This window comes from Panicum virgatum, chromosome 6K, assembly GCF_016808335.1.
Source record: "Panicum virgatum strain AP13 chromosome 6K, P.virgatum_v5, whole genome shotgun sequence".
In the NCBI taxonomy this organism is placed as follows: domain Eukaryota; kingdom Viridiplantae; phylum Streptophyta; class Magnoliopsida; order Poales; family Poaceae; genus Panicum; species Panicum virgatum.
Genome location: NC_053141.1, coordinates 47,232,487 through 47,259,303, shown reverse-complemented (window position 1 = coordinate 47,259,303; position 26,817 = coordinate 47,232,487). Strand labels below are relative to the sequence as shown.

Sequence of the window (26,817 nt, the reverse complement as noted above, 5' to 3'; positions counted from 1 at the left end):
GAACAACCGACCGAGAGCACTTGGGCCCTGTTTAATCTTTACCTGTAAACTCCTTAAAAAAAAAAGTCACATCGAATATTGAGACGCATACATGGAGTATTAAATGAAGTCTATTTATAAAACTTTTTGCATGAATGGGCTGTAAATCACGAAACGAATCTAATGAACCTACTTAATCTATGATTTGCAACAATGATGCTACAATAACAATCTGCTAATTATGAATTAATCATAGATTAATTAGCATTATTAGATTCGTCTCGCGATTTACAACCCATCTATGCAAAAAAATTTGTAAATAAATTTCATTTAGTTTTTTAAATTAATAAGATTCCAACACAAAAATTTTACATGTAAAGAGCAAACATGGGTTTGGGCCGATCCATCAACCAAGTGCCAAAGAAAGGTGCTACGCTACTGTTGGGTCTGTCTGCGCATGGTCCAGGCCCAGCGATTCGTGGAGCGGTGTGTCCAGGCTGGCTGGCGAGATTCGAGATATGGTACTCTGTTCCAAGGCGCTGTTTGGTTACAAAAATTTTGATCAATAATTATGGTTACTAAATAAAGTTAATTTATAAAACTAACTCCACAATCCTGCGCTACTTCGCGAGACGAAGCTAATAAGTCCTTTGACCGCACGATTAGAAGATGGTTACTGTAGCTTCACTATAGCTAATCATCGATTAATTACTGTCATTAGATTCATTGTGAAAAATTACAAACATCCGTGAAAATTTTTTGTAAATAAACTTTGTTTAGTACTCCATGCATATGAAATTTTTTTCTCGAGAATCGTGTGTGCTACTTAAGGAACAAACGGTCCCAAATAAAGCTTTGCAGCCTACCACGGGCGGGCTTGACGTGCGTTTCGGATACGAATGAACAGTACATAGCACCTTTCTTTGGCAGGCAAGGCATGAATGCGCCCCGTACGTTCCGCTGACTGTGTTTAGTTTCTCCAAAATTTCCAAATTTTTTGTCACATGGAAATTACATGGAAATATTAAATATAACAAATGATTTATGTATGGAACACTAAATGTAGGTAAACAAAACAACTTATTGCACAGTTTAGATGTACGTTGCGAGATGAATCTTTTGAGCCTAGTTAGTCCATAATAGAACAATATTTACCACATACAAACGAAAAATACTACAATATTTTTCAGCTTCACTTCTCGCAAATTTTTCACATCTAAACACAGCCATGTTCTCAGTGCCGCCCCGTCATGATGTCATCATTACATTCAGAACTTGTCTAGATACATATGTCATCGTTACATTCAACACTTGTTTAGATGCATACTCCTCCATCCTAAAAAGAATGTAAATCTCACTTCCTGAGAAGTCAAACACTTTTAATTTTGACTAAATTTATATAAAAAATTACAAATATTTGTGTCTTCGAATTAATGTAATATAGAAATATATTACATGATTAAACTAAAAATACTTATATTGTAATGTATATATTAGTATTATTTTGTATAAATTCGGTTAAAATTTAAATTATTTGACTCCTCCAAAAACGAGATTTATATTTTTTTGGACGGAGGGAGTAAAGTTTTGGGTGTAAAGCACTGTAGCACTTTCATTTGTATTTAGTAATTATTGCCCCGTCATGAGTTAACTAGGCTCAAAAGATTCATCTCGCAAATTATAGATAAACTGTGTAATTAGTTATTTTAATTAGCTACATTTAATACTTCATATATACGTTAAAAGATTCGATGTGATGAAAAATTTTGTAAAGTTTTTGAATTTTGAAGGGAACAAAACAAGACCTAATTAACAGTGTCCACACAAAAAATAAAACTAGTACTTTACTGTAGTTTAGGTTTGGTTAGGTTTGGAGGGGTCGTTCTGGCGTTTGCTAGCCCTTTGGTTTCTCCGGCTCGGCGTGGGGTCATCACCAGTGGCGGAGATGCAATTCATGTTGCGGGGTGCGTGAGGTTTGTTTGTTTCCTTTCTTTTGCATTCGGATGGGAGCTTTTGTGTGCTGCTGCTGTTTCTTCTTGGAGAACGGCGATGGCTGCTTTGTCTGCGTGGCTGCCTTCGTTGGTTGATGGTTGCATTGGACTTTCTATTCCTCTGTCACCGCCGGAGATGCAGCGGCCACGTTCGGTGGATCTTGCGCCGTCTTCCGTAGAGCTGTTCTTCGATGCTGGCAGATGGACTTTGCTCTGAGCTCTCTGTTCTTCGTCTTGCTGTCGTCGGTCCTCGTGGTGGCATGGCGAGGGATGCCGCAAGCTATCGTTTTGCTGTCGTTGCCTCTCACACATGGAGCCATAAAGGGAGTACATTGTGTGTCCGTCGTCTACGGAATCTTCCGGTGATTTTAAGAAGAACGCGGTTTTGGTTTCTATGTAAGTGTAGGTTTGTTTGCACGTGTTCGGTGGGAGTGAGGTGTGTAGGGTTGGTGTGTAAGCATGTACAAACAAATACAGCTGTATGTACCGTGAGGTGAGGCTTCAAAAAAAACTTTTCAAAAGAAAAACTGCCCGCCGCCTGCCTGCGTGGACCCCGCCGCCCGTCGATACTTCCGATGCCCGCCCGCTCTCGCCTCGCCACCCCGCGCCGCGCGTAAGATAAAACCACCCCTCGCTCCGGTCAGACCCGCTGCTCCGAAGTCCGACCTACTCCTCCTCCTCCTCCTACCCAGCAGCCTCCCTACCCTGTCGCTCTCACGCGCTTCGTGCTCGCCGCCTCCCCCACTTCCGCGTCGCGCCCCGCGCCCCATGGCCTCCATCGCCGGATCCGCTCTCTCCTTCGCCGGGCCCGTCAAGGTAATCAGATCCGCCGTAGCCGCCGGTTCGTCCAGATCCGTCGCCGTCGGGGTCTGCGGGCTTGGGGTTTAATCAGTAGGGTATACCTGTACTGTACCTGCCTCCGATCTGGGTGTGCTGGTGGTTCGCTCCATCTGATTGCGGGCGCTGCGCGCGCGCGATCTGGGGCTTGATCAACACCCTCGCCGGAAGAAGACTTCCCCCGCGTCGCCCCCGCGTAGGGCGACTCGGGCGGTTCCGACCCCGGCCGCCGCCGCCACCCCTCCCTCCTTCTCCCCCGCCGCGCCGCCGCCGGAGCCGGCCGCCGGAAGCCCGTGCGGCCCGCCGGGACGGCGGCGGCGTGGCTTCCCCGGCTCCTGCCTTCCCTCTCGTGGCGGACGCGGACGCCCATGGAGGGCGGAGGGGCTCGTCGCCGGGCTGCGCGCCGTCGACGCCGGGGAGGCCGGATCCGGGCCCCAATGGCCGGATCCGGCGACTGCGCCGGCGGATCTACCGTCGGGGTGGAGCTGGCGCTCGGGGCTGCGCAGATGCGGAGAGGACCGACGCGGGCGGCGCGCGGAGTAGGCCTGCGCGTGGATCTCCTCAACGGCGGTCGGGCCGCGGGAACGCGCGTGGTTCCGGTGGCCCCGAGGCCGGATCCGTCGCCCCCTTGGCTGGATCTGGAGGGCCGCTGCGGGTGCTCGCCGGCCGGCGGCTGTGCGCGGGAGCGATGGTCGCTGCGGGCACGTTCGCAGGGGCGGCGGCGGCTGCCGCGGCGGCGGGCGCTGCGGGCGTGGGCTGCTGCAGCGAGGGGGGCGGCGCCGAGGCTTCTCCGCCCCTCTACCTGCGACGTGCGGTCGGCGGAGGTGTGCGGCCGGCGACGCACGTGCGGCCGGCGGCGCGCGGAACGGCGAGGCGAGGCGCGCGGGCCGGTGAGGTGCTCGGCCGGAGAGGTGCGGCCGGTGGAAGGCCCTACGCGCGAGTCCGGCAGGGGCCGTGCTGGGCGCGCGTCCGGCGTGGCGAGCGGGCGGCGGAAGCCGTGCTGGGCGCGTGGCCGGCGATGCGCGCGGCCGGCGGAGGGTGCTGCACGACGGCCGGTGGTGGAGCGGGACGACAGAGGAGCGACATTGCTGCACAATGACTCGTGGGGTGTGGTGGAGGCGTCTTGCCCGGTTGGGATGGCTGGGACGGTGGTGCTGTCTCCTACATTGCGCGCGTGCAACAGGGATGAATGCTCCGGGCGAAAGCCTTCTGACGGCGGCGTTCTCGGACGTCGCTTTCCCTGATGGGGGCGTCTTTTTGGAGCTTCATTCCTGCTGCACGAGGTCTCTGGGTGAAAACCCTGTCTAGTTTCTAGACGAGCGACGGCGGCGCCTTTGGCGTCGTACCCTCCTCGGAGGCGTTGTCTCTTGAGACCCGCTCGATTTGCAGCTTGGCCGGCCCACTGTCTTTGGCGGCCTCGACCGGTGCTGGCAACTCCGTCGTGGGACAAGCTAAAGGGTGTGACTTCCACACGTCAAGGCGGCTATCTGTTGGTGATCAAGGGTCGTCGCTTGGGTGTCGCTCGGCTGCTCGCAGCGGACCACGGCGGCCGACGTTGCTTCGCAATCGTCGGTTCGGTGTGGGACAGCGTTTCGAGGACGGCGCTTGTGGCAACGGCATCGGGAGACGACTCGGCCTGTAGCGGATCGAGGCGAGTAGGTCAGCATGGCTGTGCCTATTCGGTGCGGTACAACGTTGGAAGACGGCACAGGTGACAACCTTGATCTGCGGCGGCTTATTGCGGGAGGAGGTTACGTGTTGAAGTTGAGACCACGGCGACGGTCTGTTGTTCTGGTAAAGTTCCTTGGAGGCGGGGCGGCTTTGCTCGCTATCTCGACGGCAACTTAAGGAACGAGTTCGAGCATGGAGTTGTGGCGGGATTGGCGAGGCCCCCGCGCACGAGAGAGGAGGCGTCCAACGGCGGATGCGGCGAGGCGCCCGCGCGTTTGGTTTGCTCGGACTCGGTATTTCTCATTCCGTCAGTTAGGTCCTGCTTGGTTGCAACGCCCAAGAAGGCGTCTGCCTCCATTGATCCTTCGCTAGCGCCGGATCACGTCGGAGTCTCGGTGACTGCAAGGGTGCGGTACGTGGTTTGGAGTTGCGGTTCGTTTCTCTCCGCTGTCGTCTTCATGTGTGGGGCTGACGCCGATGGGTGGATATGAGTGGTACCCCGCGTTGATGTCCCAATCCAACCGGGTGAGTTTAGTTGTTTTTTTTCTTTCCTTTTCTTTTCGGTTTCCCTGCCTATGGCCTCCCAGGGCCGTAGTCTTGTATTTTCTGCTATATCAATAGAAACGCACTCGTCGAGTGCCGTTCGTTCAAAAAAAAAAACACCCTCGCCGTGTTGTGGATTTGCACTCGTAGAACCCTAGTGAAGGTTTTTTGTGCTGCTTTATTTACGGTGAAAGCGTGTGCCTGATTTGCACGGGCACGGTTCGGTAAGGGCATCGATGCCCTTTTTCGTTCCACGGGGAAAGCTACCTTTATGGCTTTATTTGTGGGAGCTTGTGGCTTCACTGAGCCGTTTCCAGAGTGGATTTTGACAGATCTGCTTTCACGCAAAGTTTGACATCTTTTCATTAAGGCTTTTCTGATGTACTAAATACTAACATCTTTTGCAAATATAAATGACCACGAATTAGTTCTAGTTCGTTCATTTTCTGCCGAGTAATTTTGTGCTGGAATTATCGTCGGTATTAAGCTGTTACACGACAGTGATGGTCTTGGAATTCTGGCAATCTAGCACTGGATTCCGCATCTGGGATTTTTTAGTCAGCCGATTGTTTAAATATAATTTCTCTTCATATGTGCTTGCTTTATTTTTTTTTTGTGACTGGAATTTGTTTCTGTTGAATAAATGAGTGGATAGCATGAATGACCTTTGTTCTGTTATCTTAAGAAGATGCTTGTTACTTGAATTGCAGGCCGTCAACACTAGCTCGCTCTCTTTCTCTGCTGCGAGAAAGGGCAATGCATATCTCCGCCTGCAGCCAGTGCAGAAGAGATTCGCTGTTTGCTATGCTGTGAGTTCCATCCTCTTCCCTGACCCATGATATTCATACATATCATGTAGTGTTGTTTTACTGTGACATAGCTAGCTGTTTACCGGGTGTCAACTGAACTAGTAGTGCCCGGTAGCGGGTAGCGTTAAGAAGTTTCTGTACCCTCTGAGATTTAAGACATGATTGGCCTTTCTTTCCTCCCTCCATAGTCTGGGAGGATGACAGTGCTAGGCGGATAATATTATCCTCCACTGATAACAATACAGTTCCTGTTTGCACCCTATACTTTTTTGCTATGCAGTATCTAATAAGGTGTTTTAAAATATGCATCCTGACAGGCCAAAAAGGATACAGTGGACAAGGTTTGTGAAATTGTGAAGAAGCAGCTTGCTGTTCCCGAGGGCACTGAAGTTTGTGGTGCCTCTAAGTTCTCTGATCTCGGTGCAGATTCACTTGATACGGTAAATCTACACCCCCAATGTTTAGCTGGTGCCATGTTTTCAGGCTGTTTTGAATCATGCATGAGGCTGTGTAGCAACTTTGGCTAATTATCCCAGGGGGCAGGGGCTATAAGTAGATTTTTGAATCATGTAATGTAGATTTTTTAGGATATTAGGCGATTGTGACAGCCTTGTTCAGTTTATGTTTGATACAGTCAGTAAAAGTTATATTTTTCGCTTCATATGTCTACTGGATTGTGTCCAATATTGAGTGTATGCATGAAACAAGGAAATGAGGTCTCTTGGTAACGACGCGCGTCTGCAATGATGTGCAATGATATACATACTTAATTTGTTTTTGGCTTAGGAGTGTCTGCTCTGTTCTCTAGTTGTACTAAAATAACACTTTTTCCCTGTATCTGTTGCAGGTTGAGATCGTGATGGGCCTTGAGGAGGAGTTTCAAATCAGCGTCGAGGAATCAAGCGCTCAGTCAATTGCGACAGTTGAGGATGCTGCCGAGCTCATCGACAAGCTTGTTGCTGAGAAATCGTCCTGAAGTCACAAGGCGTGATGTTGGGGACGAACTCGGAAACTAGTTCTACCTTGTTCCTGCCCTGCCCACTCACACCATATCTAGAGGTTTCTATGCTCTGTAGGCTTGGCGATTTTCTCAGCATTGTTGTGCACTGTGTCTGTAATAATACCGATATGATTTTAAGCTGTTGAACCTTACGGTGGTGCGCATTCTGTCAGTTCATTGTTGTATGAATGGTTCTTCCTGGAAGAAAAATGGAATCCTGGGAGCATGTAGCAAAGATTGCCTAATTGATCGTGTTGGCTTGTTATAATGAGCAATGCTGTGTATATGTACATCTGCGACGTTCTGTCATTCTGCCAACAGGATCATTAGAGCAACTCCAGCCGGGCCCTTAAATGGGATTCTATCTCTTGTTTTAGTCTCCTAGTAGAAAAAACATCTCCAACCGGGCTCTATACGAGCCCCCATTTTGGGGAGGCCATTAAATTTTGGTCCAGAGTCCCTAGAACTGGAGGCCCTCTAAATTTAGTCATCCTGCTGGAGTTTGAAGCCCCTAAATTTTTATAGGTTGACTCCTAAAAGCAATATAGGGGCTCAAATTTAGTCTCTCCGCTGGAGTTGCTCTTAGCATTATTGAATATTGAATATCGATCAAAGCTGTATCCATAGGCTTAATAAGAGATCATGGTATGGTTAATGAAAAAAAAATACACTATAGGCTGTTGTTCTTTTCTTAATAAATCTGTTTGCTTAACTGATCTAATTAAGAATCAAAACAAAGGATCGATGCTATTCAGCTACCAGGAATAATGATCTGTGTCAGTCAGTGCACTAGCTAGGCTGTCCATTATTACACGACCATTATTAATCACAAAATCAACGACCATCTGCATACATGTTTTGCTCATCATCATCATCAAATTAACAATCTAATCCTACATGTATGTCAAGCAAGCTTATACAACAATATAATACCGATCGACAATATGCACGCAAGCAATCTACTCGATCCCCAACCTCCCACGCATGGCATCAACTAACGACGTCTCATCATCAGCCACGTCCGCGAAGCAAGCAAGCTGCAGGCGGTGTACTGTTACAGCAGCTAGCATCTCAAGATAGAATAATGGGGCATCATCATCATCATCATCAGATCACAAGATAGAGAGAGCTACACTACCAGGCCAGCTAGCTAGCCGATTTGGTAATTGGTTGATCAGGTGATCATTGCGCGGCGGCGGCAGGGCCCCCGGGTGCTCCGGGCGGCGGCCTCTTGGAGCACTTGGCCTGCACGGCGAGCGTGGCGGTGGTGCCGGGGCACTTGAGGTCGCCGCCGTAGGCGTCGGCCGAGACGGGGAGCGTGCAGGTCCGCTGGCCGACGCAGGCCTTGGCGGCCACGTCGTGGGCGCGCGGCGTGTGGCAGCTGCCGACGGTGTAGTTGCCGCAGATGCCCTGCGGGTTGCCGTAGCTGGCGAACACCACCTGCTGGATCACCTTCTTGGGCGGGCAGGTGAGCGTGGCCTGGGGCTTGAGGTCGCCGCCGGCGCCGCCCTTGGCCGTGATCTGGCTGTCCTCGCGCTGCCACGACTTGATGTGCGCCGGGTTCTTCTCCGAGATGAAGGTGCAGATGGTGTCGCGCTTCACCGTCAGGATCATGATCGCCTCCGGATTCCCGCCTTCCTCCTCGAATATCACCAGCACGTTGTTCTTCTCGCGCAAGAAGGATCTCGGAACGTGGTACCTGCAGCAGATTCATATATAGGGTCGATCAACGATCATCATCAGCTAGCATATACTATATTATTGGATCATGCATCATGGTAGAAAGAAAATTAACGATGCAACCAAGATCTTAATTACAGCTGCTGCGATGGCCGGCCGAGGGCGTGCTTGTAGGAGATCCAGTAGCGGCCGATGCCCTCGCCGTTGACGAACATCATGCCCTTGCCCATGGGGCTCAGGTCGAGCACCACCGGGTCATCTCCCGACGGCATGTCGAAGTTCCTCTGACAAATTAACGCACAAGTTTAATCAGGTAGTTAGCACACAACACACGACTGTCGTCGCAAGCTGCTAGTGTTTCGATGCAGATGATGCAGCTAGCGCAATTACCTTGTACCATGTGAGCGGCTTGTCCCTCGCGGCGGGCTTCCAGGCGACGCTGCCCATGCCCTTCTCGCTGTAGATCTCCTTCTGCTCGCCGATGAGGCCGACGATGTGGCCCCAGCCGTTGTTCGTCAGGTCCAGCGTGCCGGCGTTGAGCCCCGTGATCTGCACCCTGTCGATGCCGGCCTCTCGGTGCTCCAGGTAAGCGCCACTGTCCTGAAACAAACCATTATTGTATCATATTCATCATACATGTTTTCTGATGAATGCATGGATCGATGATCTATGTATACCCACCATCATTCCCAGTGTTGATGCCAAGACGGCGATGTGGTTGACGCCCTTTTTCAGGTCCATGGGCTTCTGGAGCATGAACGCCTTGTTCATCTTGGTCCCGTGCCCACATCCTGCAAACATATTTTTTTTCCGAAAGAGTTGTGACCTTGTTTCTACTCTCCCCAAGTTTCAGAGAATGGTGGAAACCATGAAAAGAGATAGAACGGAGGAAACAATGGATGGATCGGAGGTGCTAGCTCCAAGTTACCTACGAAGACGTTGTTGACAAACGCCACCGAGGCGTGGCCATGGCTGTTGACCTCGAGCACGGGGCGGATGTCACGGCGGAACGGCATGTCATCGGCCTCCAACTTGAAGCTGCAGCACATGGATCGGATATCATTCACCGGCGCTCACAAGTCAGAACTGACACGACACCTATTGCATCGAGCAGCAGGAGCTTCATTGTATTTGCCAAGCAAATAATTAAAGCAGCAACCATACGCATGTACCTGGAGGTGTACCAGACGTAGTCGGTCTTGTCCTTGGTAAGGTTGTAGAGCTCCTCCGCCTTGCGTGTCCTGATCTTGGCCTGCTTAAACTTGGGGATCTTCTCCTCGTCGAACATCTGCCACACGTTGTTCTGCACCGTCTGGTCTGCGAAATGGAACGTCCTCTGGTTGTGCTGCGAGTTCACCTGCAAGCAGCAGCATTCACGACATTGCTGGTTCGTACGTCGTTCTTCCATGGCAGCAGATGCAATCGCTTACGTACGTGCTGGGTGCTGAAGACGACGGTCTTGCAGTCGGCGAGGATGCTGATGGAGTGGCGCGGGACAAAGTAGGGCTGCCCCCGGAAGGTCAGGGTCACGTCATCCTTGGTGTTGTGGTTGGAGAGGAACGCCACGCACACGTTCTGATCCTTTATCTCGAACACCCTCGCCTCGAATTGCTTGCCCAGCGGCTGCGTCGACATCGTCCCCCACAGCAGGGCCTTCTTGCACAGCCTCAGCGCCTGGTGCAGGTCCCGAAGATGGCCCCATTTAGGCTCCTTGTACAGGCCTGAACAAGCATTATTAATTGTTGCAAGCCATGTATCACTACTCCTATATGTAGTCCATCGACACAGCTACATTAATGGGACTACTCTTAATTCAGAGTTGACAAAAGCTAAGGAAACTAGCAATTTTGTTCCCAAAAAAAAAGGAAACTAGCATTGTGATTGACCGCTATGATGGACTGCTAAATATGTGTGCGCCTTACCAAATTCGTCAAGAGGTGCCTCATCGTAGTATTTTGGCATCACAAAGGCAGCAGCTGTCCTTCCGAAGTTTGTTCCTCCATGGTACTATTCATTCAGAGTTTCAAACAAATGTGATGGTAAAAAAATTCAGCATCAAAACATAGTCTCATCCTAATTTAATGTATAAATTGGACGGTTTTCTTTTTGCTATTTGTTTGAACCCCTATGTATGATGTGAAGAAGATCATACTACTGTTGAGTACCATGTAATAGTTTGTCATAGTACCGCCCACAGAGAAGAAGCGCGCCACGGCGAATGCAATGTCCTCGGCCGAACGCTGGGATGGTGGATCACCGAATACCCTGTACCTGTTTGTTTAAAATAAGAAAATAGTAGTTGATTTTATTTGCAATGAGAAGTGCATTGATGAAGTGATAGACATGGATAGTAATCTAGCTTGTTGAACACAGACAAGCTAATGGATTATCGGATAACTTACTGTGCCGTCCAGTTCTCAGTCCACAGGAGAGGCTTGGTCTTGTTCATTGGACCTGGCCATGTATCTCCACAGTTCCTCCCGTTGCAGGTAGGGATCTATAAGGGGGGGTGGGGGGCAGCTGTCAGATTATTGCTGCTGCTAGGCTCTTTCCAAAGCAACAAGCTTTTGCTGAACATGTATGCTATCATGCATATTGACGGTTTCGGCCAGTAACAGGTATGTACACCTATCAGTTGCTGAAGTTGTTATGATGGAATTCTGAAAAATGTTTTGACAACGACAAAGTTACCACTTCACCAGGAGCTTTTGTCTGCTTGCACATGATCCAGGGCACGCCGGTGTCGGTAGCTTCGGCCATCTTGGCTGCCCAATTGATGTACTTGGTGCCTTCCTCTTTGAACGCCGCCTCCAGGTGCTGGTACTCATTCTCAATCTGCCAGGCAGATAATTTAATTTGGTCATAAACAATATTTCATCAGAAAGTAAAGGAGCGTGCAAATTAAACCTAGTGTCCCTTAATTTAATCATCAGACCAAATAGATAGATTCAAAAGGCTGAAGCAACAATTCTGAATGATGATGAGTGAACGTACCTGTGCTAGAATGATGGGACCTCCTTGCGATGCAAACAGGTTGGCGTCCTTGAGCTTTTTCACAATGAGGTTGACAAACTTCTCCATATGCGACTGCAAAGAGGAGACCAAAATCCCATCCATTATTTCTTCTCAAATGTCTTCTAATTAGAGATGGATGGATATTTGCACAATCGACAGTTGCTGAGAAATTGCAGCACAACCTTGAATGGCTCGTTGTTGGTCCGGAAGATAATGTCAGGGACCTCCCTCAGCCAGTAGGGCAGCCCTCTGCAAAAAGAATCGGCACGGAGGAGAAGGAAATGGAAAAGGCATGCAAAAGGGTGCAGATTATTAGACACGATCGATTTGTGAAGATTGATCAGAATGCGAGTGAAGGAGACGCCACACGAACAAACCCATGGTTCCATTCCGCCTGGATGAAGGGCCCGATCCGGACGACGGCGTACATGTCGTTGTCCTGGATCATCTTGAAGAACTTGACCATGTCGTAGCGCCCCTCGAAGTTGAGCTGCAATAAGGAACCATGAATAATTAGGGAACCAATGCATGCATGATGTGATGATGATCATGTGGGGATTCCTAGTTACATACCACGCCCTTCTCCGGCTCGTGGATGTTCCAGAAGACGTAGCTCTCGATGACGTTGAGGCCGCCCTCCTTGGCCTTGGCGATGAGGTCGGGCCACATGTCCGGCGGGCTCCGCGGGTAGTGGATGGAGCCGGAGAAGAAGATCTCCCGGTGGCCGTCGACCATGAGCGAGCGGCGGTCGTAGGAGACGACGGTGCCCTTCTTGGTGAGCTCCCACGCCGCCGCGGCGCCGGAGGCCATCATGATCAGCACGGCCGCGGCGGCGAGGCGGGCGCGGGGGCCGGACATGCTGTCGCGCATGCGGTGGTGCGGGGGGCAGGTAGCGGGCGCGGCCGGGCGTGGGGAAGAAAGAGAGAAGGCCGGGGGGCTAGCTAGGGGCTGGGGGTCCGCGGGGCTAGCGATCCTGAAATAGGAAGGGCGCGGGAAGGGAGGGGCGCGGAGGCCGCCGCGGGGGGCGAGCGGCCACCCGGGAACGCCGGGCGCCGCGCGCGGGTCCCGAACGAGACCGGGCGGCGTGTGGGAACGGCTGCCGCGGCACGACAGACAGCATCCCTCACCACCACCAGGCATGCAGGCCAGCGGTTGCCGTGCTCCGGTGCATGCATGGCGTTCCTGGCGGTTTGTGATGGTCTTTTTTACTGGAAAATCTTTCAGGAGCAAAAATGGTAGGAAATGATCTCATTGCTCGTAGCTAGTAATAGTTTCCCTCCCTAGAAATGTTGCCATTTAATGCCATTTAAATGGATTACTGGATTAGCACCTCGTCGTCTCTTGCTGTGATTTGATTGATTTTAATCTTCTCCGCGAAAAAGGAAAGATGTTGGGCAATCTGTGGACAAAGCCCGGTTGCATTTGATTGGGCCAGAAAAAGCCCCGAGGCTTTCACACACAAAAATAAAAGTGGGCTGGGCTGGGCTGAGCTGAGCGGAGAAAACAAGAAGGAAAAGGTTTCCTTTAAAACCGGACAAATGTCCTCCATGGTTGTTTCCCTCAATGGTTTTTTATTTTTCTTTTATATTTATTTCGGTTGAACCTATACTAAATCATAAAAAAATCATAAAATGGAAAATTTAATTTTGTACGTCATAGCATATGTTCACTATATAGATCTACACACATGGAGTCCAACAAAATTATATTTTATGTTTTCTATTTTTTTATTTGTTATGATTTTAAAGATTCAACTAAAGTAAAGGTAAAAGAAAAAAGTTTTAAAGAGATGAGGGAGCAGTTATGTCTGATTTTATAGTTGAGGAGGAAAAATGGACATTCGCGATATTTGAAAGAGGTAAAAAGGACATTTTCACTAACCGTCATAACTATAGTTTTTTTGTAGCTTTAAATAAATGGTTTTTGGTAATTAATTCATAACTATAGTTTCCATGGTCCAATTATGGTAAAAATTTTATGATGGGTTAATCATTATATGCTTGAGCTGTAGTAAAAATTTCATACTCATTGGATCAATGTATTCAGATTTGTAGTTATTGGTTTCTCTGAGTGAGTTTTCTATTTTTCTTTTATGTTTATTTTAGTTGAATCTTTAAAAAATCATAGCAAATCACAAAACAATTATAAAATAAAAAAATCTAATTTTGTTAGACTCTACGTGAGTAGATCTATTCAGTCAACATATGATATAGTATACTTTAATATAAAAATTTTACTGTAACTTTAGATACATCTTTTTAGTAATTAATTTATAGCTACAATTTCCATAGTCCAATTATGGTGGAATTTTTATGGTGTGCTAGCTATTACATGGTTTACATGTGGTGAAAATTTCATACTCATTGGATCATGTAAGTCTGAGTTATAGATTTATCTAGATTTATCTAGACAAATCTATAACTCAGCAATACATGTTCCGATGAGTATGAAATTTTTAATGTAGCTCATGAACATAATGACCATTCAATCATAAAAATTTCACCATAATTGGACCTTAGAACTGTAGTTATGAAATGATTACAGAAAAAATATATACCTAAAGCTACGGCAAAAAAATTGTACTAAAATATATCATAGCATATGTTTACTGTATAGATCTACACACGGAGAGTCCAACAAAATTAGATTTATCATTTTATGACTTTTTTATGTACTATGATTTTTAAACATTCAATCAAAGTAAACATAAAAGAAAAAAATTAAAGAGATAAGGGAGCAGTTACGTCTCGTTTTATAGTTGAGGGAGGAAAAACAGACATTTACGATAATTGAAAGAGGGAAAGAGATAATTGAAAGAGGGAAAGAGGACATTTTCTCTAACCTGACTGACAATTGGCCCATTATGTTGCTGGCCCCACCCGTAGCCGTAACAACCCACCCCGTGGAGCGGGTTTGTTGGCGCCGCCAATGGATTGAGGCCCTGTTTGTTCCCATCCGTAAATCTCTTAACATAAAAAACCGTCACATCAAATATTTCGACACATGTATGGAGTACTAAATGAAATTTATTTATAAAACTTTTTGCATAGATGAGCTGTAAATCGCGAGACGAATCTAATGAGCCTACTTAACCCATGATTTACAACAGTGATGCTACAGTAACCATCCGGTAATTATTAATTAATCATAGATTAATTAGCATCATTAGATTCCTCTCACGATTTACAATCTATATATGTAAAAAAATTATAAATAGATTTCATTTAGTACTTTAAATTAGTAAGATTCTAACGAAATTTTTTTTGCGCTGCAACTTAACAGCGCCTGAACGCCAATCGAATGCCCTCGCTTGCTCGCGTTATCTTCCTCGGCCGGCCTTGTCTGTTGCCTCCATCCCATCCCGCTGCGCTGCTCCCCAGCACACGCCTCCTCGCCTTCGCCTCCCCCGATCTCCAGGGCGCTCCGCGGCGGCGGCGGCGGCGGCGGCAGAGATGGCGGCTCCGGTGGTGGACGCCGAGTACCTGCGCCAGGTCGACAGGGCGCGCCGCCAGCTCCGCGCCCTCATCTCCAACAAGGGATGCGCCCCAATCATGCTCCGTCTCGCGTACGTAGGCTCCCCGCTAACCCTGCTCCTACCCTGCCTCCCCGCGCCCTCTGCTCGCGCTTGCTTCTGCTTGACGCGGGGAGTCCGATCTGTCCGCGTGTGTCTGGTTGGACTCTCGCTGGGTGCTCTAGTGCTTTCGCGTGCGCTTGCTTGCTGGTCTTGTGCGTCACTGTTGACCTTACTGGCGTGCGAGATCTGCGCGCCTGGTTCCGTGCTGCCGGCACCGTGCGTGGTTTGTCCTGGTTTGGTTCGGGGTTCTGGCGAGGCAATTTATCGAGCAACTTGCGTGCGTCCCCCAGCTCTGAAGAGTGAAAAGCAAGGGGTGATGAATTTATCGTTTGATTGGTAATCTTAGAATTCTTAAAATAGTCCTCTGTCAAATAAGAGATATTGGATATTTACAGTAGCTACTATGCAACTGTCGCAACCATAAGCCACATGCAAGCACAGTTGAGAGATTGGAGAAAACTCAGACAAGTTACTGTTCTAGCTTACTCATAGGACTCGAGATAAAATGTTTGACCCACTAATTAATGAACATTGTTGGTGCTCGCTTGCTAACAGCTTATCATAAGCTTCAAGACAAGCACAATTCTGTAGAGGGCCGCTTCAACAGATGCTGGAGTTCCCAATTCATGCTTTTAGATATATTGGATTCCTCTCTATGGTGTTGATGTGATAGCTAGTTAAATTTGCATCTTGCCCACCGATATCTGCATGGTTAATCCAGGGATACATTCTGCTTCATGGATTGCCTTAGACCATTATGCCATTTGTTGGAACACTGAAGACTTAGCTCTTTTGTTTTCCTTTGCAGATGGCATGATGCTGGAACTTATGATGTGAAAACAAAAACTGGTGGCGCAAATGGTTCGATTAGATTTGAGGAAGAGTACACCCATGGTTCTAATGCTGGTTTAAAGATTGCTATCGATCTTCTTGGTATGCATTTTTAATGCTCAATATGATAGTGGAAACCTACTAAAGAATATTCTTCCTTGTGAGAATATCTGAACGACATCCTTTAAACCTAACAAGCATGAGCTACTCACATCAATCTGCTCAACGGCATCCTTTAATGCTCAACATGAATGACGACTTCGAAGAAATCAATCTGCTGAAACTCATTTTCTTTGGCCATGGGTTTCTTCAATGTTGTCAAGGCCAGGCTACAAAATATTTTATTTTCATGTCTGTAATGTTGGGATGCTAAGTTGGGAAACTGTAGTGTGCGTTTAGCTACTCAAGAAACAGGTGCTTCCCATAAATATCTGCTATTCTGCTTGGTTAGAACATTTGTTTCTAGAAGAGCGATGCAGCTTTCACAACTGCTAGGGATGCAAGTCCCACCTTTTTTGGGTCATTGGGTCGACCCATAATTTGATAAATGAACTAGAATGGCATGCTATGTAATTATTTTGGGAGAGAAAATGAACTAAAATGAGAAACCCAAAAACACCAATGGGTACCCACTTGCATCCCTAACTGCTGTTTCTCAATCCCACATGTGAGCACAATGGAGTGGTTGGAGAAAACTCAGACAAGTTACATATTCTAGTTCTACCTGAACTGTGATCAGCTTTGCTCTGCTTAGGTCTTTGCCCTGTCACACGGTTAGATTATATACTCATAACAATGGTTACATGTATACCATAAAGCCTTAAATGTAAAATCAAAAGGTGTCTTAGAGTAACTGCAACTTATGGTATCGCTTTGTTTGTGCGTAAATTGTTCTCCATGTGAGGTGATGGTGATTTGCATACTTATTGTTTTGTTGTTTATTTTCTCCGCTGTAATAAAGGAAAACACTGCCTACCCCAACTTGCTTGGGAAAAAAGGCTATGTTGTTGTTGTTGTTGTAATAAAGGAAAACACTGCTATTGCTTATCCTTTTTTTTGTTCTATTAGAGCCTATCAAAGCCAAGAACCCAAAGATAACATACGCAGACCTTTATCAGGTAATTTGGAATGCTTGAGTTTGCTCTTCTATAGGTTAAAATATCTTCCTTTTTCGTTTCCTTTTTTGATTGAGTTTTTTTATTAACTAACATGATAGAGTTTACTCGCAGCTTGCTGGAGTGGTTGCAGTTGAAGTGACTGGTGGGCCAACTGTTGAGTTTGTTCCTGGCAGACGCGTATGTGACATAACATTCTTTTTAATAAATGTATGCATCTTTCTTGATGCTCACTACTTAACTGTTTGACACAAATCAGGACTCATCAGTGTGCCCCCGTGAAGGGCGTCTACCAGATGCTAAGAAAGGTACATTCTAGTATTGTTTCCTGTGCTTTTCATTGTTTTTTGATCATGTGTTTTGGATGGTATTGGCAAGTAATAATCATGGAATTTCAAGTTTTTTTACTGCACTGCTCATGTTTATGTCTGGAATGCGCATTTTAATTCTGTGTTTCCCGGGTTGTGGAAGCCTTTAGAGAGGAGGTCCAGTTGTGGTCTGTAGCAGGGGCTAGAGGAGTTTCATATCTCCTCGCCTTAGCTCCCTCTTAGCTGAAGAGGGTGTGTGTTCGTGTGGTCTGGTCCCTGTTAGTGTCCAGGTTTTAAGAGGGAGAAAGTACTAGTTTTTGAGGGTGTGTTACAGACCCTTTATCCCTGTAACATTTTTTTTGGGGGGGGGGGGGGGTTTACCCCCACAATCTCTTCTTAATATATTGATGCGCAGTTCTCCTGCGCATTCGAGAAAAAAAATTTCTGTTTCAGACAGCCCATTTGATGCAGTACAGTTGCAGTGTCCTAGTTTTCTTTTATTTTCACATGCGCAGAATTTGTCATTTAGAATTATTCGTTTGCACAACAAAATCTGCATATGTGTGCTCGTGCAATATTCATGTGTGTGTAGGTGACGGAAGGAAGTTTGGATATTGTTGCCATTAATGCATAAAAATCTTCGTCCTGCTTCTCAGAATCAAACTGTTGCATTTATCCGGGCTCCATGTTAGCTGCATGATTGGTTGCCCTGAAGCTTTATTAAGATTTAAGCAACACATATAACATTTTCTATTCAGGAAATGTTCTTTTGTTTGTCCATATAACTAATATTGGATACAGCAGGCATGAGGATCTAGCTTTGATATTTTTGTCCTGGTTTGTGCTTGTTATTAAATACTTATTATAGAACATATCTGTTCTGATGTACATCTCTTGCTCTTGGATTTTGTATTTTTTTTCATGAATAGGTGCACCACATCTGAGGGACATCTTTTATCGGATGGGCTTAACAGACAAAGACATTGTTGCTCTATCTGGTGGCCACACTCTGGTAATTGTTATACTGTGTGAAGATATATTCTTTTGTTGAAAAGCCCAATTTAATAATCTTGTTTGTTCTTTTAGGGAAAGGCTCATCCTGAGAGGTCTGGATTCGAAGGTGCCTGGACACAAGAGCCTCTAAAGTTTGATAACTCGTACTTTCTGTAAGTTGAATATTTCTACTCATTTTGTAGACTACATTTGATACAGAAAACCAGTGCTATGTAGATCACTTATCTTTTATATTATCGCAGTGAGCTGTTGAAGGGGGAATCTGAGGGGCTTCTGCAGCTCCCTACTGACAAGGCACTTCTGTCGGATCCTGAATTTAGGCACTATGTTGAGCTTTATGCAAAGGTACGCTGGACTTTTAATTTTCTTCAGTACAGTGGCCTACTTCGTTAGTATGTTAGTGTCTCTTGTCATCATACAGGATTCAGATCCACTGATTGAGAACCATGTCCTTGTTTCATGTCACAGGATGAAGATGCCTTCTTCAAAGACTACGCTGAATCCCACAAGAAACTCTCAGAGCTTGGCTTTGCTCCTCGCAGCGCAGCATCTGCAAAATCAGATCTTCCAACCGGTGCCGTGCTTGCACAGGGTGCCTTTGGGGTAGCAGTTGCTGCGGCTGTAGTTGTCGCTGGCTACTTATACGAGGCTTCCAGGAAGGCCAAGTAGATGGCAAAGTTCTTTGTCGCACCGCTTCCTCGCTTAGTAAGTATGAAGACCGAATAACAGGATCATAGCAATAAGGAACCGCGGCATTGCCCCTGAAAATACTTTGAAATTCTTACGAACAGAAACATCGCCTTCATGTTTACATTGTACTCGTGAATATTTCAATGAGAATGATATGGAGATGGCATGGCCAGCTAGTGAAGGTATCTGGAGTCTGTGTAATCTATACTTGGGTTGCACTTGGAACTTCTCTGAGGAACTGGGACTCTGGGGAGTAATGTTGCGTTCTCATAAATTTTCATGTGTCGTGTTCTCATGATCGTGGGCATAATCTTTTTCCTTGAAGACGATGTTTCAGAGGCTGAGCAGATCTCGTGCATTCAAAGAGTGAAGTAGTTGGAACCAAACCTTGGCCGTAATAATCTTCTAGAATCTATGATGATTCTCCGTCCGAACTGAACTCGGTTTGCTGTTTACAAATTACAAGTCCTGGGAACATGCAGTTTACGGATCATATAAAAAAGATCTGAAACGGCAATCTAGAAGCGCTGCAGACCGCGGGCTACCTGTCTGCTTCAAACCTGCAAACCGTGCAACAGGCGGCCGTTGCGTAGAGCAGTGCTGCACCAGGCCTTTTATGGTCAAACCAGATGCCTTACTAAATACTACTGAGATAAGAGAAACCAATCGGTTCAAAAAAAAAAAGATAAGAGAAACCAAGGTGGATCCAACATGTCTGATGAAGATGATTCTCAGCCTAAACAACCTAAACTGTAACTGTCAGGGCATACCATGTCGTGAGACGAGAGGCCTCCTTCCTCTTTTTTGTATACACCCGAAGCAAGTAGCAGTCGTGCATGATGCAAGTGAAAGGGAATACCATACGCCCCCTGAACCTGATAAGAAAAGAAAGGATTTGGTTCCTAGCTGTGTAAAGCAACAGCAGATGCAGGGGTTTGGTCTGGACTCTGGGCCAGTGGTTGCACCAACGACACCCGACACGTGCGTTATTGGCTAGCTAGCTTCTTGGTACTAGTTTTTAGTATTTTCACGCTAATAACAATAAATTATCATCCAGATTTGCACCATGAACACGCGACGCGAGGAGGAGGTTCCAGTTGGCATCGAACTGGATCTCCTGGGCGAGCAGACAAGCAAGCCAGCACAAGGTCTTGAAACTGGCGGGTGGCGGCTGGAACCGATCGAGTCAAAAGCAAAGCAGGTGGCGATTAGCAGCACAAGGTCTTGTGCGTAGTACGCGGCTGACGGCGCCCTTAACCACCACGTTTATGTTGACTTCCGGGCTGGGCCCTACCCTAGTTGCCTACAACCAAACGAACAGTGGAAGTCAACCGTGGGCTGCACAGTGTGCTGGCACGTTTAGTTTGTGGCGAGGAGGATGCCAGGATGGCACGGTGCTCGTCATCAACTATGTTTAGTTTGCACAGCACGGGCACCCGGTGCTCAGCTCCATGGAGGCCTGACTCTCTGGGAGCTTGCCTCACGGATCGCGCGCGGCTGAATTCAAGGTCATGGTTTGGATTGGAATATGTGGACGGAACGGAACAGGAACAGTGGTGGGGCCTGACGTCATGGCGGCGAGCCGATGACCAGACCCAAAAACCTACCGCATGATCACCGGCACCAAGGCTGTGCAGCCCCCTGGGAGTCGGAGAATGTGGTTGGTAGGCGAGCTGATGATGATGATGAACTAACAGGAGGAGGTTTGTGCAGATCCAGCTCAAAGATGCATGTATCAGAGCCCAAGTTATTAGTTTTGCTACTAATTTTGTTGCATTGCAAAGCATATACAAGCATAAGGCTGATCTTCATGCAATGCTTATCTCCAAGGAGTGGACAACCTCTGCATATTGTAAGGAAACACAAGGGAAAAAGTTTACCAAAGCTGTGCTAGATCAATCCTTTTGGAAATATTGTGCTATTATTTGTCAATTATCAGAACCAATTGTTCGGGTGTTGAGAATTGTGGACAGCGATGAGCGGCCTGCCATGGGTTATCTGTTTGCAGCTTTCCATGCTTCAAGAGATGAAATTGTGAAGAGGTTTCAGAGAAAGAAAGAGTTTGTCAGGCCCTTTTTGGAGTACATAGATGCAAGGTGGGATAAACACTTTGATAAGAATCTTCATGCTGCTGGCTTCTGGTTTAATCCTCACAACCAGTATAATGATGAGCTTAGAGACAAGTACAATTTCACTACTTCCGGGGTTCTTGATGTGATTGAGAAATATGCTGGGAAAGATTTTGCTCTGCGAAGTTCTTTAACAAGAGAGATGAGAATTTTCAGAATGGGAGAAGGTGACTTTGAGCGTTCAACTGCTAAAAATGATCGACAACACATGCTTGCTGGTAAGTCTCCTTGTGTTATATTGTTGTCTTTCCCATTGCATTTCAGCAAGTAGTAATTCTATTTTTTCCACATAGATGAGTGGTGGCAAACATATGGCTGCAGTGCACCAAATTTACAAAAGCTGACCTTGCGTGTTTTAAGTCAAACTTGTAGTGCTTCTGGATGTGAGAGGAACTGGAGCTTGTTTGAGCATGTGCACTCCAAAAAGAGGAACAGAATTGAGCATCAAAGGCTAAATGATATTGTCTATGTTCATTGCAACTTGAGATTGCATCAAAGGTACATTTTATTTTGCTTGTTTACATTCACTGCCTTGCTGTTCAGTTTATTTTTAGAAATAATACATGCCTATATTCAAAATTTCTGCATCAGGTCCAAAACAATTACTAGAAATTATGACCCAATCAGTTTGGATGAAATTCGGAAGGGAAATGAAGCATGGATTGTAGAAGATAATCCACCTCGGCTTAACGCGGAAGAGCTGAATGAATTCCGAAGTGAATTGGCTGCTTTAAGTATACAATGCAGTGATGGTACATGGATTCGAGAAACACGTCTGTTTAGGGCGTCCGGCACATGGATTTGCGTTGGTTCGGCGGCACACCGGCACAACCGTACGCGACGCGAATCGGACAGCCGAGCAAGGAGTAGCGTAGAGTAAGGCCGACGCCGTCGGATCATCAGCTTAGGTGTTGGTTGGGTGTGGAGGGAGATCGACCTCGGTGGGCGGCGAATGAAGCAGCTAGAGATAGACAGATAACTCCTACAGGAGCAGGCGATAGGCCTGCGTCACCGCCTCGCCGCCCACACGTGCCGCCCTCCCATAGCATTCCTTGGGCCTTCGCTCCGGCCGGCCGGCCATGGCCTGCCTCGCCCGGCGTGCCGCCCGTCATGGTCGAGAAAAAAAATCTCACATACATAAAGTGCTAAATAAAATCTATTTGTAAAAAATTTTTACGGATAGGTGTAACTTTTCGCGACAAACCTAATGACAATAATTAATCGATAATTTTCGCGACAAACCTAATGACAATAATTAATCGATAATTAGATATATTGATGCTACAGTAACTATCTTCTAATTATATGGCCAAATGTCTCGTTAAATTCTTTAGGATTCCTAACATGACGATTATGAAGTTGATTTTGTACATCTATGCTACTATTTCTAGCGTGAACCAAACGAGTCCATAGGCCTGTGCTTACCAGAGACCAGTCAGTCCACGTGGCGCCGATGCAGGTAGGCTGCCCGGGTCGGGGTCGGGTCGCGCCGCCGCCACGTCACCTCACCTCACCCCCGCTGCTGCCTACCTCCACCAGCAGCAGCAGCAGCGACCCAACCCCAGCACAGGGTTAACAATTTCGGCGAAATTTCGCCGAAATTTCGGAAAATTTTTCGTTTCCGCTAGTTACCGGGATCCGAAATTTTGGTATTTTTCGATATATTTCGTTTTCAAATTCAAAATTCAATAAATTTCGACCGAAATTCAACAAAATTCGCCGAAATTTACCGAAATTTCGGAACGGAATTCCGTTTCCGCTAAACACCGGGATTTGACCGGAAAACGAAATGGTTAACCCTGCCCCAGCCCATCATCCCCAACCAAACCAACCAACCAACCAAACCGCCGGCTGTGGCCGGCCTCCTCCGACTCCGATCCTATAAAACCCGCGCCTCCCTTCCCCTGTTCCCCATCCCCGCTCCTTCTCCAGGGATACCCAACCACCACCCAATCGCCGCCACCACCACCACAGAGCAGAGAGCCATGGGGCGGTCGCCGTGCTGCGAGAAGGCGCACACGAACAAGGGCGCCTGGACCAAGGAGGAGGACGACCGCCTCGTCGCCTACATCCGGGCGCACGGCGAGGGGTGCTGGCGCTCCCTCCCCAAGGCCGCGGGCCTGCTGCGCTGCGGCAAGAGCTGCCGCCTGCGCTGGATCAACTACCTCCGCCCGGACCTCAAGCGCGGCAACTTCACCGCCGACGAGGACGACCTCATCGTCAAGCTCCACAGCCTCCTCGGCAACAAGTGGTCGCTCATCGCCGCGCGCCTCCCCGGCCGCACCGACAACGAGATCAAGAACTACTGGAACACGCACATCAAGCGCAAGCTCCTCAGCCGCGGCATCGACCCCGTCACACACCGCCCCATCGCCGACGCAGCCAGAAACGTCACCATCTCCTTCCAGCCCGACGCGCCGTCGCAGCAGCAGCTCAGCGACGAAGCCGAGGCGCCGCCGCCGCCGCCGCCGCAGCAGCAGCAGCAGCTCAAGCCGCCGCCCAGGTGCCCCGACCTCAATCTCGACCTCTGCATCAGCCCGCCCTGCCACAAGGAAGAAGAGGACCAGGAGCTCGTCAAGCCCGCCGCCGTCAAGCGCGAGATGCTGCAGGCCGGCCACGGCACTCTAGGACTCTGCTTCGGCTGCAGCCTGGGCCTCCAGAAGGGCGCCGCCGGGTGCACCTGCAGCAGCAACAGCCACTTCCTGGGGCTCAGGGTCGGCATGCTCCTCGACTTCAGAGGCCTCGAGATGAAGTGAAACCACCCCAGCGAAATCAACAATCTCGTTTGTTTGTTGGGCTGTTCTTTCTTGTTTGATAGGCATGCGGAAGTTGGTTAGCAGTTTGTAGGAGGGTTTTTCTAGTTGTAGTGCAGCAGAGGATGCGAAGCAGAGCGAAGACGGGTGAGGTCGTGAGGAGGATTTGTGGCTCCTGTCCTCCTCCCTGCTCTCTTCTCATTCCATTTTGTGTAAATTACTGGCTGGCTTAAAGCCAGGAAAAGTTATATGGTATACTCTGATGCTAGGTAACCTTAGGTCCATGTAAATGTTCAGTCCCAAGGTTGTTTCTCTCAAGAGCAAAGGCTAGATTCTCTGCTTTGTCAAGACTTGTGTTACGAGAGTTAATGAGATTGCTTTGTTTCAGCTTTTCAAGAAAAACAAAGCTATTGCTCCGTTTCATTTTAGATAATGATGATGATCAGCATCAGCTCGGTCCTGTCTCCTCAGCTCTGTTTTCTGAACATCACTAGATCCTTTTTCTCTATGGTCTTTGTTGCGCTCTGAAAAAAGTGCTGGTGCCTTCCTTTCAAGCGAGCCGCTGCCATCGTCTATTGGTCACGAGCGAGCGAGAGAGAGAGGACCATGGACGACAGAGCAAGAGCAACGCGACGCAACAGTGTTCCCAGCCAGTCATGTAAAGCTCATCTTCCCTTTCTGACGTCGCCATCGTCTCCTTTGAGCCGCAGGCCGCATCAGAGGAGTAGCGTTCAGGCTCCTCCATGCCGGGCGGCGGCAACTTGCGGGGCTCCACTCCGGATGCTGCCGACCCAAGTTGGCCGGCAGCCGCGGCGCCGCTTTGCGTCGCCGTCACCGCCATGAATGCCGCCGATGCGCCGGAGGACTCGGCTGATCATCATTCATCACAAATGGAACGGAAGGGAATCGAATCCTGCTGAAGCTGGTGCAGTCACTCACGACAGGAATGTCAAGATGCCAAGAACTCCCATGGCGCGGAGCGTCCAAACAGCCTAGTAGTCAGTGGCGAAGCCAGCCCGAGAATTCACCTAGGGCGGACTCATACTCTAAAATTTTCGCTACTAACGACAGCTTGCATGTTTTGAGCAAAAATGGTAGAACAACCAACAAGAATCAAGATGTTACCTTTTAATAATGGAAGTATCAATAATAGATATTTCAATAGACAAATGGAGTCACATGATATTCACGTCATCAATATAACCATGCTAGAAACTGTGATTAGACACATATTTTCTCTACTGTTAGCCTACACATGTCACATGATATTGTAAACTAAAAAATGAAGATTTAACGAACAGCAGCAAGCAGTCCTCTATCATCAGCTTGAAAAAGGCATAAAACATGACTTGATCCAGTATTTTCCCTTGCAATTAAAATTGCTAAAGCAATCTCAAGCTCAATCAACTATGCAATCTAACAACCAATCAATTTGAAGTGAATCAAGGATTGCTCACCTGCGTTGCCGGCTTGCCGCTGCTCCTTCCTGAATCTGCTGTCGGCTGCTCTGCGCGGGCGGGGAAAGGCCGGCCGGAGGCGGGCTGCTGCCCTAGCCCTGCTGCCCTGCGCCCCTGCAGGCAGATCCCCGCGGCGGCGGGCGACCGGGGGCTGCGGCCGGGGCCCGGGGGCGCGAGCGCCGAGCGGTGGAGGGGGGAGCCGGGGAGGAGCGGAGGGCGCGGCCTGGCCCTGCTGCCCTGCGCGGCTGCGCCCCTGCAGGCAGATCCCCGCGGGCCGCGGCGGCAGGCGACCGGGGGCGGCGGCCGGGGCCCGGGGGCGCGAGCGCCGAGCGGTGGAGGGGGGAGCCGGGGAGGAGCGGAGGGCGCGGCCTGGCCCTGCTGCCCTGCGCGGCTGCGCCCCTGCAGGCAGATCCCCGCGGCGGCGGGGGACCGGGGGCTGCGGCCGGGGCCCGGGGGCGGCGACCGGGGCACGGGGGCGCGAGCGCCGAGCGGTGGAGGGGGGAGCCGGGAGGAGCGGAGGGCGCGGGGTTCAGGCGCTGAGCGGCGGCGGCTCGATGCGGGTGGGTGTTGGAAGAGGACGCCCGCGTTTTTTTTGGGCCGTAGGGCGCAAGCTGCAGCCCACCAGGCACCAGGCCAGCGGCCCACGCTCGCCAGGTCGCCCCCAATCTCAGGCTGACGGACGAAAGCCGTTCTTCTCCGTCGGAGGGCGCCGCCGCTCCGCCATGGGACCTCGCCGGAGCTGCGGACTACCTGTATGATGTGGAGTTCGCCCACAGGGACCTAGGGCGGCCGCCCTTGCTCGCCCTAGTGGTGGCTCCGCCCCTGCTAGTAGTAGAATCCTGCAGCAACAGCACGGCGGCGGATTGATAAGCTCCTGCAAATAATTATATTTTCTTTCTTTTCCTTGGTCTTTTTTGGTGCAGGCGAGTTTGAGTTTGAGCGTGAGACTGTTGCCATGGTGGCTGGATGGTTGGGGAGGTCGTGGCGGCCGGGGGCCATGACGATGACGACCGGGATCGGGTAGGTACACCCAGCGGGCTGAATGCATCGACACCTGTCCCGGATTCAGATCGGTTGCCGACATGCACGCACCTTCCAGTCCAGCCCTGTGGTGGAAGGACATGTTCCGTGATCCCTTGGGAGTTGGAGCGGGCAGGAACCAACCAATCGCAAGCACAGAAGAGATTGCTTGCCTTGCTCGCTCCTTCTCCTCGATCGCACTGTTCACAGCTCTCGTGCCCATTCCTCGTCGTCCATGGTTCAGCTTCACTTGCTTGATCTCATGGCCTTTGTCGCCTGCAATTTCGACGCTACATCGTGGTCTTTTCACCACGACATGAAAAAGATACTCTAAATAATAATAGAATATGAGGAAAAAAAGGTGGTAGTACTCCGACGATGATCCTTCTGTTCTGGCTGCC

General features: G+C 48.8%; 4 protein-coding genes across 4 annotated transcripts; 3 read left to right on the top strand and 1 right to left on the bottom strand.

Moving 5' to 3' along the window:
- The first annotated feature begins 2,572 nt into the window (after nucleotides 1-2,572).
- LOC120713780 (acyl carrier protein 3, chloroplastic) lies at nucleotides 2,573-7,099 on the top strand. The gene is made up of 4 exons (XM_039999751.1): nucleotides 2,573-2,786; nucleotides 5,732-5,830; nucleotides 6,148-6,270; nucleotides 6,678-7,099. The coding sequence occupies exons 1-4, from the start codon at nucleotides 2,739-2,741 to the stop codon at nucleotides 6,804-6,806; spliced, it is 399 nt and encodes a 132-aa protein (XP_039855685.1). The 5' UTR covers nucleotides 2,573-2,738; the 3' UTR covers nucleotides 6,807-7,099.
- Nucleotides 7,100-7,635: 536 nt separating this feature from the next.
- LOC120713779 (beta-galactosidase 11-like) lies at nucleotides 7,636-12,383 on the bottom strand. Its single transcript, XM_039999750.1, has 15 exons — nucleotides 12,099-12,383; nucleotides 11,903-12,015; nucleotides 11,708-11,774; nucleotides 11,505-11,597; nucleotides 11,202-11,345; nucleotides 10,913-11,007; nucleotides 10,676-10,781; nucleotides 10,433-10,517; nucleotides 9,945-10,231; nucleotides 9,683-9,867; nucleotides 9,439-9,548; nucleotides 9,192-9,301; nucleotides 8,901-9,110; nucleotides 8,649-8,794; nucleotides 7,636-8,529 (listed from the first exon to the last, which is right to left on the bottom strand). Exons 1-15 carry the CDS (start codon nucleotides 12,381-12,383, stop codon nucleotides 8,013-8,015), a joined length of 2,553 nt encoding a protein of 850 aa, XP_039855684.1. The 3' UTR covers nucleotides 7,636-8,012.
- A 2,430-nt stretch (nucleotides 12,384-14,813) lies between these two features.
- On the top strand, nucleotides 14,814-19,264 carry LOC120713778 (probable L-ascorbate peroxidase 4, peroxisomal). The gene is made up of 9 exons (XM_039999749.1): nucleotides 14,814-15,090; nucleotides 15,908-16,032; nucleotides 16,999-17,048; nucleotides 17,160-17,225; nucleotides 17,305-17,353; nucleotides 18,283-18,365; nucleotides 18,440-18,519; nucleotides 18,610-18,712; nucleotides 18,836-19,264. Exons 1-9 carry the CDS (start codon nucleotides 14,978-14,980, stop codon nucleotides 19,034-19,036), a joined length of 870 nt encoding a protein of 289 aa, XP_039855683.1. The 5' UTR covers nucleotides 14,814-14,977; the 3' UTR covers nucleotides 19,037-19,264.
- A 3,839-nt stretch (nucleotides 19,265-23,103) lies between these two features.
- On the top strand, nucleotides 23,104-24,326 carry LOC120713777 (myb-related protein Zm38-like). The gene has a single exon (XM_039999748.1). It carries the CDS (start codon nucleotides 23,172-23,174, stop codon nucleotides 23,940-23,942), a length of 771 nt encoding a protein of 256 aa, XP_039855682.1. The 5' UTR covers nucleotides 23,104-23,171; the 3' UTR covers nucleotides 23,943-24,326.
- The last annotated feature ends 2,491 nt before the right edge of the window (nucleotides 24,327-26,817 follow it).

Excerpts from the sequence above, each read along its gene's own strand:
- LOC120713777 (XM_039999748.1), top strand. The coding sequence starts at position 23,172 with ATGGGGCGGTCGCCGTGCTGCGAGAAGGCGCACACGAACAAGGGCGCC.
- LOC120713778 (XM_039999749.1), top strand. The coding sequence starts at position 14,978 with ATGGCGGCTCCGGTGGTGGACGCCGAGTACCTGCGCCAGGTCGACAGG. Across the intron at positions 15,091-15,907 it reads CCAATCATGCTCCGTCTCGC|ATGGCATGATGCTGGAACTT; the intron begins GTACGTAGGCTC and ends TTTCCTTTGCAG. Across the intron at positions 17,354-18,282 it reads TCTACCAGATGCTAAGAAAG|GTGCACCACATCTGAGGGAC; the intron begins GTACATTCTAGT and ends TTTCATGAATAG.
- LOC120713780 (XM_039999751.1), top strand. The coding sequence starts at position 2,739 with ATGGCCTCCATCGCCGGATCCGCTCTCTCCTTCGCCGGGCCCGTCAAG. Across the intron at positions 5,831-6,147 it reads GATTCGCTGTTTGCTATGCT|GCCAAAAAGGATACAGTGGA; the intron begins GTGAGTTCCATC and ends GCATCCTGACAG. Across the intron at positions 6,271-6,677 it reads GTGCAGATTCACTTGATACG|GTTGAGATCGTGATGGGCCT; the intron begins GTAAATCTACAC and ends TATCTGTTGCAG.
- LOC120713779 (XM_039999750.1), bottom strand. The coding sequence starts at position 12,383 with ATGTCCGGCCCCCGCGCCCGCCTCGCCGCCGCGGCCGTGCTGATCATG. Across the intron at positions 11,775-11,902 it reads CAGGCGGAATGGAACCATGG|AGGGCTGCCCTACTGGCTGA; the intron begins GTTTGTTCGTGT and ends TTCTTTTTGCAG. Across the intron at positions 11,346-11,504 it reads GTCCCATCATTCTAGCACAG|ATTGAGAATGAGTACCAGCA; the intron begins GTACGTTCACTC and ends TCTGCCTGGCAG.